The sequence below is a fragment of the Diorhabda carinulata genome, chromosome X (assembly GCF_026250575.1).
Source record: "Diorhabda carinulata isolate Delta chromosome X, icDioCari1.1, whole genome shotgun sequence".
Taxonomy (NCBI): domain Eukaryota; kingdom Metazoa; phylum Arthropoda; class Insecta; order Coleoptera; family Chrysomelidae; genus Diorhabda; species Diorhabda carinulata.
In genome coordinates, this window is record NC_079472.1 from 13286467 (window position 1) to 13305614 (window position 19148).

Sequence of the window (19148 nt, forward strand, 5' to 3'; positions counted from 1 at the left end):
GATTTTAATTCTTAAGGAGTCCTAACTCCTATTGTGACGGTTCTTGATTTATATCAAAATTTTCTTTTTGTTTCTTGATATGACGTCAATGTGATGTTTAGGCAAAGGACGAGCCGAGCTTAATTGAAAATTTGGAATCTGCTAGCTCTCTAGTGACCGTTTATTGCACTACTTTTCAGATAGTTTTCGCAAATGTTACCAATACAAACAGATAAATAAGTTTATAATAGGCTAGTGCCTCCCTGGTAATACATAACATCGATTTTGTATTTCTATGGTTTCTTGAATTATTATAACTGACTAGAATCGCTTTTTTTACATTATGTTTGACCGTTATTTTAATAATATACACATACATATACTTTTCATGCTCGGAAATGAGTTTAATGGTTACTGTTTATTACAAAACACTCGCTATTGATTTTAGGCAATATTGTGAAATATTTTAAAGTAATCTTGTTTCGTAAGCTGTTTACACCATCAGTATTGTCAAAAAATTAATATTGACATAATTGATTTGAAATTTATTTATTATAAACCACATAAAGTAATAACAAAAACCGTTACCATATTGATTTACAGTAATGACACTTTCTCGATACTTGTTGGAGTTATTTGGCGTATTCTCGTTTTGCTCAAATGGAATGTTGCAAAACAGCCATGTCAAAGATGGCCCGCGGGCCGTTTCCGGCACCTGGGCCTTATCAATAATGTTCTTTAGAGCCTTTAGACTTCATTCGATTCCTCTACAAAAGTAATTTCAAGGGCAGCACGTGTCTAGACAAACGAATGGGAAAGACAGTATCGCCACCTCTTAGCAGCAAGCAAGTTATAATAATTCAGTTCATTTTTTTTTTAATTTTTAATCTGGCCCACATAGGAATTCAAACTTTAATTTATGGCCCTCTGCAAAATTGAGTTTGACACCTCTGTTCTAAAATATATTAGTCTATTATTGATATTACCTTGAACCTCATTAAATTTAACCTCGTTAAACGCTCAAGGTCGGTCGAAAATGTCTTCGGGTAATTTGCAACAATGTTAGAATGCTTCAAATAGCTTCCGGTATTAGAAAAAATTTAGTCAATTGAAATTAAGAACGTTTTTCATGACCTCTTTTATTTAGAGATGATCATATTTATTGTTAAGCTCGTGTAGTCTAAGTAACTAAATTTAACAATGTAATAGTTGCTCTTAAACGTTTTCAATTCGAACCCTAATGTATTTTTTTTACTAGACAATCGAAGAAGCGATAAAGAAAATCATACTAGGTAAAACCAGTGGAGGTGGCAACATAAAAATGATAAAATATTTACGTAAACGGAACACAAATAAAATATCCAGAGACTGAAAAGAAAATCAATGATACTACTTCACAAGGAGATGATCTAATATGCGAAAACTACAGAGAAATTGCTCATCATTATATATGAGGATTATAGAGGCAAAGAAAAGGAAATTTAGCAGTAGTAAAATGCATATGGAAAAGAATAGCTCAATATAAAGGAAAGTAGACCATGGAGACAATCTACTAAGATTGTCAAATATAGAGGCAAAAAATCTGATTTATTAAGACCAAACACTGCTCTAAATCAACACCACGTTGTTGTTTTGGATCGACTATGAGTAAACGCGGCACCCACTTTGAAAAAAGCTTTCTTCTGTTCAAATGTTCATTCGTAATTGCAAACACTGCCTTCTGATATCTTCAAGGCATCAGCTATCTCACTCAATTTCAATTTACGATTAGAAATAACCAATTTATAGACTTTTTTGATGTTTTCTGGACTACTAGTACAGTTAACACTTTTAGCTTGTACAATATTTTTTTTATCAAGAAGAAATTGTTTTGAAAATAACGAAAATAGTTTCACTTAAATGGCTGTCACTTTTTTCTTACTAATCGAAATGTCACGAAATTTGACACATAGTCTTTTAAAAGTTGGTACTCCATAAACGTCATATGGATTTGACAATTGCAGCGCCATCTGTGTGTCATTGATATGATTTATTGAATGATATTATTTGTTTTCATACAATTCCTGTAGATATTTGTCGCTTTAATAATTATTGGTAGTTTGTTAAAGTTTATAATATAATTAATGAGATTTTCTATTAGACTTTTCGTCAAGAAGAGCGGCAATTGATATTTTGAGAACATCTTTAATGATCTTTATAATTAAATGGACTTTAGTACTACAGTTAAAACGCGTGAACGATTTTTAAGCATTTTGCATAATGTTACGAGAAGAAAAAGCTTATAGACCTTGTTGAACATAAAATATTATTATGGAAAAGTGATAGATCTGAAACTTTTCAAATAACCCTCGTACATCCAATACATTTGGTAAGTGCCGGGTTTAGTGAAATCGCGATTTTTAAAACGCAACACTGTTCTTTGTTTGGCTAAAAATTAAGTTTATTTTTTATTAAACAAATTTATCTGGTGACGTGATATGAGAATAATTTCGAAAACAACGCAATTGACGTTTTATTAGATTAAATTATATAACCATCATTAGTAGAAGTTGTTTTTTAAACTTGTTATAATTGAGAAATGAATCAATTCAAATTATCTCGCGATTTACGAGTACGTTTCACTTTGCTAAGTACGTCACTCGAAAAAAATAAGAAGCATCAGGGTGAAAATATTTATTTTCATTACGAAATTAATAAAAATAAACACTTACACTTATTAAAACAAAAAAAAAAGTCAATTTGTTGTCTAAATATTATTTTAAAAACTTCTACCAATTCCCCGGATGTTCACTTAGCTTTTGCCGAAGATGTGTCGTGCGAGTTAATAGTTAAAAATATAGATTTCAACTAAAAATATCACGATAAGAAAGATCAACAACAATTTCGAATGTCAATCGCAATTGAAGCGTCCTATGGAAGTTGATTTGTTCAGTTCATACCCTAAAACGAAACGCCAGGTCTTTCACGCTACCACCAAATGATGTTTTGTTTGCATTTATTCTGACCTGATTCTTTGGATTCTGTCTCGTTACGTATTCATTTCAGCTCAAAGTTCGAGTCATTGTTAATTTTCACGCCTCCTAGTATTTTCCGGAGCGCTTTTCTCTTCCACACTTAATTTTTCTCAGCTTTCTTCTGGATTACTTACCACCCATTCAATAGTCAAAAGTCGGCCTTATCATCGATTTTTACCATGTTATCTTTGCTGCTTTGGAGATTCTTTTTGCTTCATATTATTGAAGGATCTATTTGCTTCTTTGACCACCGTGATTTGATCCATGAAGAGTTAGTTCCGTCTGGTCAGATCATAAATCAAGTATTCTACCTGTAGGAACTTATAAACCTCGATAAAATATCATTAGAGTGCTTCTAGACATCTCCAACAATTGGGTACAGTATAACGGCAATGTGCAAGTTGAGTATGACGCAGTTTTGAGACACTTTTGTGTAAATCAGACTATTTGGAAACGAAGAGATAAAGCAGTGATGAATATCTGACAATAATTCTTTGGAAGGAACAGTTCTAAATCGATTATGTTTACCATACAGGTTACGATTCGTCGTTGAAGGTCTACCTGCACATGCGTTTCGAAACGTCTGTAGGTTTTTGCTACGCTACAGACATTCAGTTGATCTGCGCAAGAAACATGCACATGTAACCTCTCTTATATACTGTATCGTGTTTGGCTTATATTAGAGTAAACGTACGACGAAAACCATAAACAGTTTTTGTAAATAATCGATTGATTAACATAAAAATAAATGCTGGATGTATTTCCGAACCTAATCAACAAAATTTGTTTGATTCGAATTTTTATTACCGATATAAAATTTTTCTTTATGCCGTGATATACTTGAAAATGAGAACAGTGAATTTTCAGTTCAGTTTCAGAGTTCAAAGATTATGTAATGAATAATTTCAAAGATATTCAACGACATAGTTAGTTAAAAATATTGAGGTCACCTTTATAAAATCCATTTGAACCATTGTTGTCGGTGTTATCATTTTAAAATTTACTGTATAAGTCAACATATTTCATATTATTGAACTGTCCTCTTTATTTGTGTACATTATTTGATAGTTTTTATTTATTCAAATAATTTTTTTTTACCTTTTTGATAAGAAAATAAGTTTACATTTTTTTCTTCTTAACTTTGCTTCGTTGTTTGTTTGTTTGTGAGTGAATCTTCAAATTTTGCCTTCCCGATAATATATTTTGATTAAAACAGCTCTCTTTAACCACAAGAATTAATTTTGTGGCTTTGGAAATGACAAAGCATCCAAAAGGACTAACGTCTTACATGGCTATGTACAATTTTATTTCCCTTGACTTCAAGCTACTTTTACATTTGGCAAGGTTTGTGCCAACAATATGTTCTGATCATATTCCGAACTTGAAATTGATACTGTTAAATTCCAACTTTCATATAGCGCATCTGCTGGAACAAACCTTTTACTGGTGGAACGTACAGTAAAAGAAGTATGTCCTGACAAGGATATGTCTCAAAACTTTTTGGCTTCTCAAGAATGTTCACCAAAACAACTCTCAAAGCTCTCAGATTTGATAACGTTGAATCTGCAAAGTGTACAGCTCTAGCAATGACTCTAGCAAACCAACTGTCACACGAAGAATGAGCAACGAAACGTTCAGCAGATGCCAGTTCAGATTATGAAAGAGTCAGCGCATCCTCAAGTTGATTTTTTGCCAGTGCAAAATGAACTGATTCAAATTTTCATATATTTGTGGTTCATGTCAGAACAGTCCGTGTTAAAATCATCAAAATAATGAAAGAAGAAGAGGAGTAGACGAAGAAAGAGACGTGGAGGACAAGAATATATAAAGGGAGAGCAGGATAAAAATAGAATAAGATTCGGCGTGATTATGGATATTCACCGAAACAACTTTCGAAGCTCTCGGATTTGACAACTTCAAGCGATTGCTTCCGAAGCAAAACGCAAATTTGCCATCTACCGTTGAATCTGCAAAGTATATATACAACTCCAGCAGTGGCTCGCAAACCAACTGTCACTCAGTTGCCACAGAATGAGGAACGAAGCCTGCAGAAGATGCCAGTTCAGATTATGAAAGAGTCAGCGCATCCTCAAGTTGGTTTTTTGCCAGTGCAAAATGAACTGATTCAAATTTTCATATATTTGTGGTTCATGTCAGTACAGTCCGTGTTTAAATCATAAAAATAATGAAAGAAGAAGAGGAGTAGACGAAGAAGGAGACATGGAGGAGAATAAGAAATAAACGGAGAGCAAGATAAAAATAGAATAAGATTCGGCGTGATTGTTGACTAAAATATAAATATAATTTCATTAACAAACTATCTTTCCAAAATCTTTAGCCGAATGTCTCGACTTCTCGAAATATGATAATTTTCTTTTTGGGAGGCTTGAAGCATCTGGAAAAAAGTGATTGTCACAAGTTTAGGATCAATTTTTTAGCTCCACCCTCAAGTTATAATGTTAAGCATTTATCTCTAGGTGAAAAATCCTCTTTGCGACCCCCGACCGTAGCAACGCCATTTAAAATGAGACTTAACGAAAATTCTATATTTACGGAGAAATTAGCGATAAACAAATTGTTGGGGCAAATTTCTGGAGCCTCCATGTCGTGTTTCTCCGAAAAATTATCGGATTGCAAAGTATTAATCAGGATTTATCAATCAAAACTTAAAAAAAAATCATGATCTGCTGGGAGAATGATTTGACCTTCATTTACTGTCATGTAAAAATAATTTTAATTGTTTTCGAAGAATCATAAATCAATGTCCGCTTCTAAGAAAGCGATTCGAAAATATTCAATAACTTCCTGCCATAATTTCAACAGTGTTTAAAGGTTGCGTCTTTTTGAAATTAAACTCGGTACTTAACATCAATTATCCAAACAAATATACTCGGGAAACAGTAATTTACTTAGTACTTACCCAAAATAGCTCTAAGATGACCTTCCAAGGTCTGTAGAATGGTCATCTTTATTTCCCTAACAGATTTTCCTAGAAATTGTTCGGAAGCTGTGTGTAACAATTCATCAGCTTTCATAATTTTGCATTGGGCTACACCGGAAACGGAAAGCGGAACCCCTTGAGACGTTTCGACGCTTTCGCAATGCGGATTGAGCGTCATAACTTCCAAAGAAAGTCGCTGTACGTCTGTAACGAGCCACCACGCCCACGACCATCCTCCGACTGTGGTGACACGTTTTGTTGATCCGCAACATCCACCTGAAATAAAAAACAAAAGATTCTAGAGTATTGTCGCTTGATCGAGGTAAGGACGATCTGTATCGCTGGACTCTCTTTCTTCCCGTTGGGAACTTTGAGGACCAATATACAAATCATTCATTTTTAATATGCGAAGACATTAAACAATGATGGCCGATAAAACAGATCCGCAGGATAAAGAATTTGATTCCGGAAAAAGCGACGTATACGCAATTCTACTAGATCCAGAAGAGCAAGTCTACAAATAACAAAAAGGCTGAGAACAGACGGATAAGGTAGAGAAAGAAGGAAAGAAATTATGGAAACCATACAAAGAAAAATTAAAGACCACTGACAAACAGTTTTGAAGATGGAGATAGGGGAAATAACTTCCCTCGACAGAAAACTAATAGAAAATGAAGATATGAAATCTGAGAGATGTAAAGGAGAGCTGAAGAAGAAAAAAAAGGAAAGGAAGGATGGAGAAAGTAGCACGAAACTTTTGAAAATGATTTAAGAGGAAGCGCTTGACAAAAAGATTCCGTTTTGATATTGGATACAGTAAAACCATCACAGCTGGCTGTCTGGCTGAAAGAAGGTGTGTTAATGATTATTTTTCTTCACTACAGTAAATGTTTTTCGTTTAGATGAACGTAGACGCATCCTTCATGGATTTATGTAAATATTTACGAGTTTATAGAACATTCACCTTCAATCAACAACAGTTTTTAAATATAATTATTCATAGTCCGTTATTGAGCACTTGTTTTCGAAACTATTAAAAAATGAAGCATGAACCTGTTGAAGGTAACGGAATTCCTTCCAGTTGGTCAGTTCATTGAACAAACAATATTTAAAAGTGAATTCAACTTTCTATTTACAATGTCTAACTGCGACGTTTTAACGGTAAAATTATATAGTTTAACATCGCGGCAAATACAGAGTGTCTTAAATAAAAACATTTCCTTTGAAATTTGAGAAGAAAATATTATTTAAAAAATGGATATCGTAGCCGTATGCTGCATTCTAAAGCGGATCTAAAGTCGATATGTCTATGTCATCGAATCCTTTGTAAGGACTGAAACTATTCCCAAATTTTGATACGAATTCAAAGTTAATATGACATAGTTTTAATAACAAAATGGAAGGGTTAAATAGAAAAGGTTTTTAGTTTAGTAGCCATATTTAAACAACGGCTTACAATCAAAATATTGAAATAAAAATTTTGTATTGTAGTTTCTCTTCCACCCTGTATAACTTGGTATACATTTCATTAAGTAAACCGTGAATGGCGCGAGAGTGAATATTTTCTTGGTTGTTTCTTCTTCTAGTGATCGGAGAAGTTTGTCAAGTTCAAGTACAAGAAAACGGGATCATTCATCGTCATTAGAAACTTGGATTTTACATCTTCAATTTCATCTTCAGCGTGTTCAAATTCGTTTGTCTCATCGACTCTTTTATCGTCGGCGGTTTATATGGACTAGATTTATTGCGATGTGTGTCAGTTTAAAGAAATTGAAGTATTATATTATGTTAAAATTATGCGATTTCTTGTAATAGTTGTAGTTGTAAAATTCTAGACAATATTCGAAGGAAGATTTATTATAAAAATTACAGGTGAGTGACGATTTAAGATAGTGCTATAAAAAGAACAGGTATTATAAGGTAATTAAACATTCTAAATAAACGAAAATACATTCTAGAGTTTTGTAAATAGAAAAATATATAAATATAGGGATGATTTTTCACATTCTACTTCAAATTCATGTTTCATGTGATTTTTTTTAGAAAAAGATAATCATTTTCTTTCTAAAGTTATTAATAATTAATATTCAAATCACCGTATAAAAGAAAAATTTATATTTGTGATTATTTCTATTCATGTTGGTTTATCCTCATCAACAATACTCGATAATTTTCGTTTCAATCATGTCCATTTCTTTCTCTTCAGACCTAATGGACGTGTTTTTTTGAGTAGCTTCATCTAGACGTAAATCTCTCACTCCAGACCATAAAAATGATCCTATAGTGGACCCAGATGACATTTTTTTATTACCGTCGCACATAAAGCTCGACCTGATAAAAAAAATGTAAAACCTTGCTTAAAAATGGTAAAAAGATGGAATGGCAACTGATGGTGATGATGAAGGATAAGATCTTTGAAAAAAAAACTGAATGACCATATTACAGACTCACACTCTCACATGTCCTTGAAAATAAAAATGCTTCAGTACCATTTGGATTTTTCCGGTAAATTTGGGTGCTGTGGGTGACGAACAAGGCTAGAGATTCCATCAGGACATTTTCCTAATGGAGAAGCGAAATGGAATCGAGGAATGCTATCAGATTATTGTTGGATACAGATTCTTTCAGAAGCCAAAGGAAATCTGAAATGTTAATTTTCTTTCTTTCATAAATATATCTTATTATTATGCAAAAGACTTTTGCACTACTCAGTTTAGAGCCGGTATTATTACCCTATCCCATAGTATCAAAAGGATTAGGCTCGGTTCACACAATAAACTTGCGCACTGTGTGGTGTATTGATCCTGGATTCTAGCTTTTACTTGCTTGTGGTTCAGTAATTTAGCCTGTTAAAATCCTAGGTATTTGTAGGTTTTTCCGTTTTCCATCGCCTGTACGATATCTCCATTGGAAAATTGTACATTTCCGTTCATGACAATACCTTTCTCGATATGTAGAGTCTTGCATTTAGACAATCCAATCTCCATATGTATATCGGTTGTGAATCGATGTGTTATATCGAGAAATTGATTGATTTGACGCTTATTTACTGCGTATAGCTTGATATCTTCCATGTAAAGAAGATGGGAGATAGTACAGTTGGTGTATGTGTCAGCTTCAATGTTGAATCATTGCTATGCAAAACCACAATGGACTCAAGGAATCGCCCTGATGTATTACCCTACAAATGGGTATTCCGTCAGTACTGAGGGAGTTTATACCAAATTGCAGAAGTAGGTTCGTTCGCCATTCCTTCATCGTTGTTGAAATGAAACTCACCATACTTGGGCAGACTTTATAAATCTGCCACACCTTCACTATTAAACGCTTCTTTGTAATCCACGAAAGCAGTGTGTATATTCCGTTGATCTTTCTGCGCTTTTCGAAGTATCTCAGAGTCCATAATAAGTTGTCATTTCCACCCTTGGTGATCTCTTCTACAAACCTTCTGTTTCTCTGCTAAGATGTTGTCTTCCTCAACGTGTCCATGAATTCTGTTAGTGATACAAGCTGTAAGTATCTTATATAAAGTGGGTAGGCACGTGATAGGTCTGTACTGAGTGGGGTCATACGTCTCGGAGCTCTTTCGAATCAAATGAGTGGAACCCAGTGCTAAAAATGTTGGGATATCTTCTGGGTTCTGTAGGAGGTGAGAAAATTGTTTTGGTAATTCACTGTGTACGCTCGGGTATTTCTTATACCAGAAGTTTTGGATAATTTCAACTCCCGGTGCTTTCCAGTTGTTAGTCCAGACCAGAGGTCCAATACTTTTCCAACGTCTTTTTTAATGGTATAGGTGTATTGGTGTAGCTTCTTCTTGGTGTACTAAATGTATCTTGATAAACGTTTGGATTTCGCTTTCTGCTACTGCTGAAGCAGATCAATAAACTCACGAAAATATTGTTGATGTTCTGGATGCTGTGTGTGGTTTAGAGGGTTTAGAGGGTTGTGCATACTTCTTGTACTCCTAATGGTATCGATGGAACGTTCTAGGCGGCGTTGCCATCAGGGTTTTTTGTTGATGTTATTGGTACGGATATTTATTACGTATATTTATTGATTATGAAGACCGAGTATTGCTTATTATTATTATTATTGACTGGACTATAAATAATAGAAAATGGAGAAGAAAGTTTGATGTATTTGGATCCTAATATTATGAAGTAATACCTTCAAAATAGCGCTACGTGATATGTATTTACGTATTGGGGGATAGATGCCTCTTCACTTATATTATTTATATATTATTCAATCAAAATAGATCGAACTATGGGTGTGTTATTCGGTATCGGTAGGTTGAAAAAAAAGTCAAATTTATGATTATAATTATAAGATTTCGTTGCAGCTATGAGTGCAATTACTGCACCGTTGTACGGATTAGGAGCAGAAGCATTTTCGAGCCTGGCAGTTTTTTTACCGACATTAGTAGCAGCTTTGGCTTATTTCCAATATGAACAATTAGATCCAGAGAGTAGACCTATCGATGTCCCCACCGAAGAATTGCTGGACACCTACGATTTCATTGTCATAGGAGCTGGATCTGCAGGTACATTTTTATAATTATCACAAAGTTTTGATTATTGTATACATTATATAACGCGTGCATAGTCTTACCAATTAATTCTTACATTCTTCTGCCTTTTATGTTGACTTGAGGCGAGAATTGCTTGAAATTATGGTGCCAAATACATTTCTTTATTCAGATAGATTGTTAATCTGCCCGAACCTATCAGTCTGTCCAATATGTTTTCCTATAAGCATTTTATTATATTTTAATTCGAATTTCGTGCTCTAGAAAAGGAATTTTGAGAGGTTAGGCTGGTTACACTGATCGAGACTTGCGTCAGACAGATGTAAACACAATATAAATAAAGATCATTTTGAAAAGTTTTTTTTGAATTTATTCTGGCCATCCAAGAAGGAAGTTTACATTCCAGAATATCTACATAAATACTCCATCCAATTATTCCAGCTTAAACTTTGCAGAGAAACAGAATCCTTCTTCATCGTCGTTACAACCACTTTTAGGCATTGGCCTGTTCAATGTCTTCTTTCTCGAACTACCGTTGACAATTCCTTAAAAGCGTTGATTCCTCTTGACTGTGGTCTGTCTCAAAGTTGGTTTCGGAATAATTCTGAGACGACTCTATCATTATTTATACATACCAAGAATCCGCTACATCTTTGCTATGATATTTGGTTAACCAAAATCACTTCCCAGTTCCAAATTCCTATCCGGCTGTCTAATATGTTTTCCAAAGTATCTACGTAAATACTCCATCCAATTATTCCAACTTAAACCTTGCAGAGAAACAGAATCCTTCTTCGTCGTCGTTACAACCACTTTTAGGCCTGTTCAATGTCTTCTTTCTCGAACTACCGTTGATAATTTCTTACAAGCGTTGATTCCTCTTGACTGTGGTCTGTCTCAAAGTTGGTTTCGGAATAATACTGAGACGACTCTATCATTATTTATACATACCAAGAATCCCCTACATCTTTGCTATGATATTTGGTTAACCAAAATCACTTCCGTTCCAAATTCCTATCCGGCTGTCTAATATGTTTTCCAAAGTATCTACGTAAATACTCCATCCAATTATTCCAACTTAAACCTTGCAGAGAAACAGAATCCTTCTTCGTCGTCGTTACAACCACTTTTAGGCCTGTTCAATGTCTTCTTTCTCGAACTACCGTTGACAATTTCTTACAAGCGTTGATTCCTCTTGACTGTGGTCTGTCTCAAAGTTGGTTTCGGAATAATTCTGAGACGACTCTATCATTATTTATACATACCAAGAATCCCCTACATCTTTGCTATGATATTTGGTTAACCAAAATCACTTCCGTTCCAAATTCCTATCCGGCTGTCTAATATGTTTTCCAAAGTATCTACGTAAATACTCCATCCAATTATTCCAACTTAAACCTTGCAGAGAAACAGAATCCTTCTTCGTCGTCGTTACAACCACTTTTAGGCCTGTTCAATGTCTTCTTTCTCGAACTACCGTTGACAATTTCTTACAAGCGTTGATTCCTCTTGACTGTGGTCTGTCTCAAAGTTGGTTTCGGAATAATACTGAGACGACTCTATCATTATTTATACATACCAAGAATCCCCTACATCTTTGCTATGATATTTGGTTAACCAAAATCACTTCCCAGTTCCAAATTCCTATCCGGCTGTCTAATATGTTTTCCAAAGTATCTACGTAAATACTCCATCCGATTATTCAAACTTAAACCTTGCAGAGAAACAGAATCCTTCTTCGTCGTCGTTACAACATCTTTTAGACATTGGTCTGTTCAATGTCTTCTGTCTAGAACTACCGTTGACAATTCCTTAAAAGTGTTGAATCATCTTGACTTTGGTCAGTCCAAAATTCGTTTCGAAATAATTTTAGGACGACTCAATCAGTACTTATAAGTACCATGAGTCTCCTACATCTTTGCTATGATATTTGGTTAACCAAAATCACTTTCCAGTTCCAAATTCCTACCAGTCTGTCTAATATGTTTTCCAAAGTATCTACGTAAATACTCCATCCGATTATTCCAACTTAAACCTTGCAGAGAAACGGAATTCTTCTTCGTCGTCGTTACAACATCTTTTAGACATTGGTCTGTTCAATGTCTTCTGTCTCGAACTACCGTTGACAATTCCTTAGAAGCGTTGATTCAATTTGACTTGGGTCTGTCTCCAAGTTCGTTTCGAAATAATATTGAGACGACTCAATCATTATTTATAAGTACCAGGAGTCTCCTAAATCTTTGCTATCATATTCTGTCACTTACCAGTTCCAAATTAAATCGATTCTCATCTTCACACTTTGTACCAAGATTTGAAATAAGGAGAAAGTTATTTATAGGAATTGCTCTCGTTTAGATTACCAAGTTATCGTCTTCAGTGAGGTTATTAAATTCTGATCCGATTGTAGTTTGATTTTAATGTTGCAGGTGCTGTAGTAGCAAATAGACTAAGCGAAATAGAAAAATGGAATGTATTATTATTAGAAGCTGGAGGAGATGAAACTGAAATTTCAGATGTGCCTCTAATGGCAGGTTATTTACAATTATCCGCTTTGGACTGGAAATACAAAAGCGAACCACAAGGACAAGCTTGTTTGGGTAAATATAAAAATTCATTATATTCATTGGTTTGATAGTTAATTCAAGTATACCATTCATTTTTATAAATTCTGTCATTGTTACTTGTAAGTCGTGTAAATTGTTGAGTGTCCAGGTAAATAACTGTCGAATACGCTGTCCACTGAATATTTGAAAGAATCATAAGCTTGGTGGTCAGTTGAAAGCAAACAAAATTTATGGTAAATAGACCCAGAGCAAGTAATTTCTAATATAGAACTAAGTTTATATCGTATATGATTCGTAGATGTATTGAATTCGGATTATTTGCAGCTTGTACATTTTTCTATATTTTCAATTGATTTATTTCAGCCATGAATAACGGAAGATGTAATTGGCCGAGAGGAAAAGTGATAGGCGGTTCGTCAGTATTAAATTACATGTTGTATTTACGAGGAAATAAAAGAGATTACGATAATTGGGAATCTTTAGGAAACCCCGGATGGGGATCCAAAGATGTTTTACATTATTTCAAAAAATCCGAAGATAATCAAAATCCGTATTTAGCCAAGACTCCTTATCATTCAACCGGGGGGTTTTTAACCGTTTCCGAACCTCCTTATCAAACTCCTTTAGTTTCCGCTTTCATAGAAGGAGGTAAACAACTCGGGTACAAAAACAGGGACATCAACGGACAGTATCAAACTGGATTTATGATGGCGCAAGGTATATACATCAAGTTTACTAGAATCGCAAGAAATTTTGATAATTTTCATTGTTTACAGGTACAATTAGGAGAGGAGCGAGGTGTTCAACAGGAAAAGCGTTTTTAAGGCCTGTAAGGCTACGTCGAAATTTGAATGTAGCTATGAATTCACATGTCACAAAGGTTCTTATAGATCCCAAATCAAAAATCGCGTACGGTGTTGAATTTTACAGAGATAAAAAAATATACAGGTGGGTAACTCCAGTTTTCCTATTTACCAAATAAAAGGTTAACTTTTTTACGACCAAAAAATGAGGTGAATGAGGTGAATTTCACGAAATATGTTGTGTAGTACCTGAGCCATAGAAAGAAAGATCATAAATTGAAGAAAATTGCTTTTCAATATATTCTTCCTAGATTTCCTCATACTTTACAGAAAGTGTGACTAAAGCTTCTATCTTTAGAGTCAAAAGGTTTGTAAACCGCCTCTTTAATTTCATCGTCGCGAAGAAAGACACCGATCAGATGTAAGCTTGTGGTGGATAACAAAATAATACACCAGGAAATGAAATTTAAATATCTGGGAATCGAAATATCTGGACACGGGGACGTGGAGACGGAAGTAAGAAACCAAGCTACAAGAGCCTCAAGAGCAGCAGCATACCTAAATGACATAATCTGGCGAAATAAATACATTCGAATAAGACGAACATGCGGATAGATAATATCAATGACTGGGTACTGGATAGAAAGATAAAATGGAATGAGCACATTGACCGCATGACGGAAGAACGAATTGTGAAAATATCAAGGGACAAATCACCAGCAGGACAAAGAAGCATTGGAAGACCTAGGAAAAGATGGAGTGACAACCTCCCAGGTGACTGAGCAGAGGCAATGACGTGAAGAAAAACAGGCAATGATGCCTATACACAGCAGTAAGAAGAAGAAGAAGAAGCGAAGAAAATAGTCGGATGGGACCACATCAGCGCTTTATGGTGGGTGTCAAATCTTTTTAAAGCCACATTTGTATTCAGTAGACTTGGAAAGCGAAGCAGTGTGAACTGGAACATTGTCGTGAAACAAGCGCACACCTTGGCTGATTTTGCCGAAACTTTTCCCGATAATTTTTTGACGCAACTGCCTCAGTAAGTTAGAGTAATACGCCGCCTTCACGTTTGCATTTGATTCCTTAGAGTAATCATCAAGACACCTTCGCAGTCGCAAAATATTATGGCCATCACTTTTTTGGTGCTTTTCGATGACCTTTGCTTTTTTTGGCACAGGCTCTCCTTTTGAATGCCACTCCATGGGAACTCTTTTGGAAGTCGGAGCATAATGAAAGACCATAGTTTCATCACATGTTGTAGTTAATTGGATTACCACGTCTTGGTCCTCAGAAGGAGTTTCTAAAAATCGCTTACAACATTATACTCGACGCTTCTTTTGCACTGCGCTTAGAGTTCGAGGCACCCACCTTGCAATAATTTTTGTCTTATTTAAATGCTCATGTAGGATCCTTATAACATTTTACTGTACTGCAATTACTCTCATTTCTAGGCGTCGATCACTTAGAACAATTTCTTCGACTAATATAATGTGTTCTGGAGAAGTGAACACCACAGGACTTCCCGCACTTAGGACATCTTCTAATGGTTCTCGTCCCCGGTGAAACAACTTAGACAAATTTTCAATTCACCTTAAACAGCCTCCATTCTGTTTTTGATTTGTGTTAGTGTTAATCTTTCTTTAGTCAAACATTTTGTAGCAGCGTGAAACTCTCGAGACAAAACAACTTAACAGCTCTGATATAATGAAATAGATCGAGGTAGCAAGTTTAAACTTTGTGCGAAGCTTGTTGAGACCAAGTGCTCATGGACTGCAGTTCGTATCAAAATGTTAAAGATTACTTACAAATGGTATGAAGGTTTTAAAAAAAGAAACGAATCGGTTAAGGTCGAGGGATATCAAGACGTTAATCGACCTCGAAACAGATGAAAGTGAACTGAAAAATGGATAAACTGTTATCTTCTTCATCATGACAACGCGCACGCTTTTGATTGAGGAGATTTTTTGGTTGCTAAAAGTCTTCTTTTCTGTCCTTATACTCATTAGATTCAGCACCATGCGTTATGATACCATTCCTTCCAATTCAACGTTGAGATATGAGCATTGCACTAATTCAAATTTCAAGTTAACTTTTCCCTTTTCGCTTTTGTAATTAGACAGGCAGCAAACTTCCATGGATCCATTTATTTTGTTCAACTCTTTACAACAATGTATAGTTGTTTTAAGACGTTGAATTAAAAAAATCAAGTTGCCTCTACCCCTCTCGTGAATAATCGTATTGTAAGACAGATAGTTTTTTTTTAATTTCAAGGATTCGAGCCAAGAAGGAAGTTATCCTTTCTGCGGGAGCAATAAACTCTCCTCAGTTATTGATGTTGTCTGGCGTTGGTCCAAAAGCGGAACTGAATAAATATAAAATTCCAGTGATACAGGATTTAAAAGTAGGACATAATTTACAAGATCATATCGGACTCGGAGGACTTACATTTCTAGTAAATAAAGAAGTGACTGTTACATTGGATCGAATATACGCAGTTGGTAAGAATTATAAATTCAATGATACACGTTAACTAATCTTATTGATTTTTAAAATAATAGATTCGAAATAAAATGAGAAATCCGTAACTTATGGACCGATTTTGATCTAGTGAGGTCTCATCAGGATATAGCAATACCTTCTCAATACCGAATAATCATATTTCTTAAACATTTTTAGGTCCTCTGATGCAATATGCTGTTTTCGGTGGTGGACCCTTGACAATTATGGGTGGAGTTGAAGGATTAGCTTTTGTTAATACGAAATACGCCAACGCTTCCGACGATTTTCCCGATATAGAATTTCATTTCGTTTCCGCGTCAACTCATTCCGATAAAGGAGCTCAAATTAAAAAAGCGCACGGACTCACAGACTCATTTTATAATAAAGTTTTTAGACCCATACATGATAAAGATGCTTGGAGCGTTATACCAATGCTATTAAGACCACAAAGCAAAGGTAACTTTCACCAAGTTTAACTTTATTATCATTTTATACTAATACTTAATGACACCACATTTTTATAACCTATACTTCATAACCTCCTGGCTTAATACTGTTATATACTCCATAACATACTTTTTTACCCCAAAGTTTATACTTTTATGTCTTATACTATAAATTAATACTTCTATAATTCATACTTTATGACTATAAACTTTTATAATTTAGGCTTAATGACTTAATACTTCATAATTAATACTTTAGGGATCATTACTTCAATAACTTATACTTCATGACTTAATTCTGTTATATATTCCATAACATACTTTTTTTACCCCGAAGTTTATACTTTTATAACTTATACTATGAATTAATGCTTCTATAGTTCATACTTTATGACTACAAACTTTTATAATTTAGGCTTAATGACTTAATACTTCATAATTAATACTTTAGGGTTCATTACTTCAATAACTTATACTTCATGACTTAATTCTGTTATATATTCCATAACATACTTTTTTTACCCCGAAGTTTATACTTTTATAACTTATACTATGAATTAATGCTTCTATAGTTCATACTTTATGACTACAAACTTTTATAATTTAGGCTTAATGACTTAATACTTCATAATTAATACTTTAGGGTTCATTACTTCAATAACTTATACTTCATGACTTAATTCTGTTATATATTCCATAACATACTTTTTTTACCCCGAAGTTTATACTTTTATAACTTATACTATGAATTAATGCTTCTATAGTTCATACTTTATGACTACAAACTTTTATAATTTAGGCTTAATGACTTAATACTTCATAATTAATACTTTAGGGTTCATTACTTCAATAACTTATACTTCATGACTTAATTCTGTTATATATTCCATAACATACTTTTTTTACCCCGAAGTTTATACTTTTATAACTTATACTATGAATTAATGCTTCTATAGTTCATACTTTATGACTACAAACTTTTATAATTTAGGCTTAATGACTTACTACTTCATAATTAATACTTTAGGGTTCATTACTTCAATAACTTATACTTCATGACTCAATACCATTTTAAACATATACTCCAAAACCAATTACTTTTCTTCCGTAAAGTTTATACGTTTGTAACTTACACTATGAGTTAACACTTCTATAACTTTACGACTTTATACTGTTATACTGTTAAAACCTAGACTACATAACCTCATACTTATTTACCTTGTACTTTATACTTTTCTAACGTCTATGTTGACTCCATACTTTTGTAACTTATACTATGATTTAATACTTTTATAACTTAGACTTTATGACTTTATATTGTTAAAACCTATACTTCATAATCTAATACTTATTTACCTTGTACTTCATACCTTTCTAACGTATATTTTGACTCCATACTTTTATAACTTATACTTCATGACATTATAATATTATAACCTTGTCGTTTTTTGAGCTCATACTTATGATTTATACTTTTACTAACTTATACTATGGATTCATACGATTATAAGTTATAAATTTATGACCTCATATTTTATAATTTTTAACTTATGCTTTTCGACTGTTATTTCACATGTTAGGTTACATCAAATTACGTAGCAACAATCCTTTCGATGCTCCATTGATTTATCCCAACTATTTTATGGAAGAACAAGATATGAAAACTTTAATAGAAGGTGTCAAAATAGCAGTTGCTTTAAGTCAAACACCGGCTTTCCAAACTTACGGAAGTAGATTTGTGGAATTTCCTGATTGTGCGCACTTTAAGAAACATTCAGACCAATATTATGAATGTATGATAAGACTGTATTCGGTTACGATTTACCATCCTATAGGTAAGTAGTATTCATCATTTTTTTTTATGTTCATTATTCAGGTATATCATTTTTTTTAGGTACTTGTAAAATGGGTCCCTATTGGGACGAAGATGCTGTAGTAGATCCTCAGCTTCGAGTTTACGGAATCAAGGGTTTGAGGGTGATCGATGCCTCAATTATGCCTAATATGGTGAGCGGTAATACCAACGCTCCTGTTATTATGATCGGCGAAAAGGGATCGGATTTGATTAAATCATTTTGGATGAAGACAATTAACAGTGGAAAAATCTTGTATGGGGCTTGATAACAAAAAAAAAACAGTAGGATTTTGAAGAATAGCAAAAACATGTGATTAATTTGATTTGTAATGTCTTAGAGACGTGTTTGAATGAAAAACTTTGTTTTTGCTTATACGACTATTGTTATGGATTTTATTAAATTAATTATAATTTATAATATATATATAATTAATAATGTTTTTGTAATTAGTTTCTTCCAAAGATATTGTATTTATTTTGATTATAGTTGTAATATAAGGCAATAAATAAATA

The 19148-nt window shown here is 33.8% G+C and overlaps 2 protein-coding genes across 2 annotated transcripts in view; one reads left to right on the top strand and one right to left on the bottom strand.

The window, feature by feature from the left end:
- The window catches only part of LOC130901607 (flotillin-2), a 255397-nt gene that overhangs the window by 16433 nt on the left and 219816 nt on the right, over positions 1-19148 (bottom strand). The window contains exon 2 of the mRNA XM_057813090.1: positions 5914-6210. Coding sequence (XP_057669073.1) covers positions 5914-6210 — 297 coding nt within the window. The remainder of the gene's footprint in view (positions 1-5913; positions 6211-19148) is intronic.
- LOC130901609 (glucose dehydrogenase [FAD, quinone]) lies at positions 7610-18909 on the top strand. The gene is made up of 9 exons (XM_057813094.1): positions 7610-7806; positions 10280-10480; positions 12892-13062; positions 13393-13746; positions 13806-13977; positions 16107-16333; positions 16512-16790; positions 18361-18615; positions 18675-18909. Exons 2-9 carry the CDS (start codon positions 10282-10284, stop codon positions 18899-18901), a joined length of 1884 nt encoding a protein of 627 aa, XP_057669077.1. The 5' UTR covers positions 7610-7806; positions 10280-10281; the 3' UTR covers positions 18902-18909.

Bases quoted from the DNA above. Each gene is read 5' to 3' on its own strand.
- LOC130901609 (XM_057813094.1), top strand. From the start codon at position 10,282: ATGAGTGCAATTACTGCACCGTTGTACGGATTAGGAGCAGAAGCATTT. The intron at 10,481-12,891 runs GTACATTTTTAT...TTAATGTTGCAG, and splicing joins CATAGGAGCTGGATCTGCAG to GTGCTGTAGTAGCAAATAGA. The intron at 16,791-18,360 runs GTAACTTTCACC...TTCACATGTTAG, and splicing joins ATTAAGACCACAAAGCAAAG to GTTACATCAAATTACGTAGC.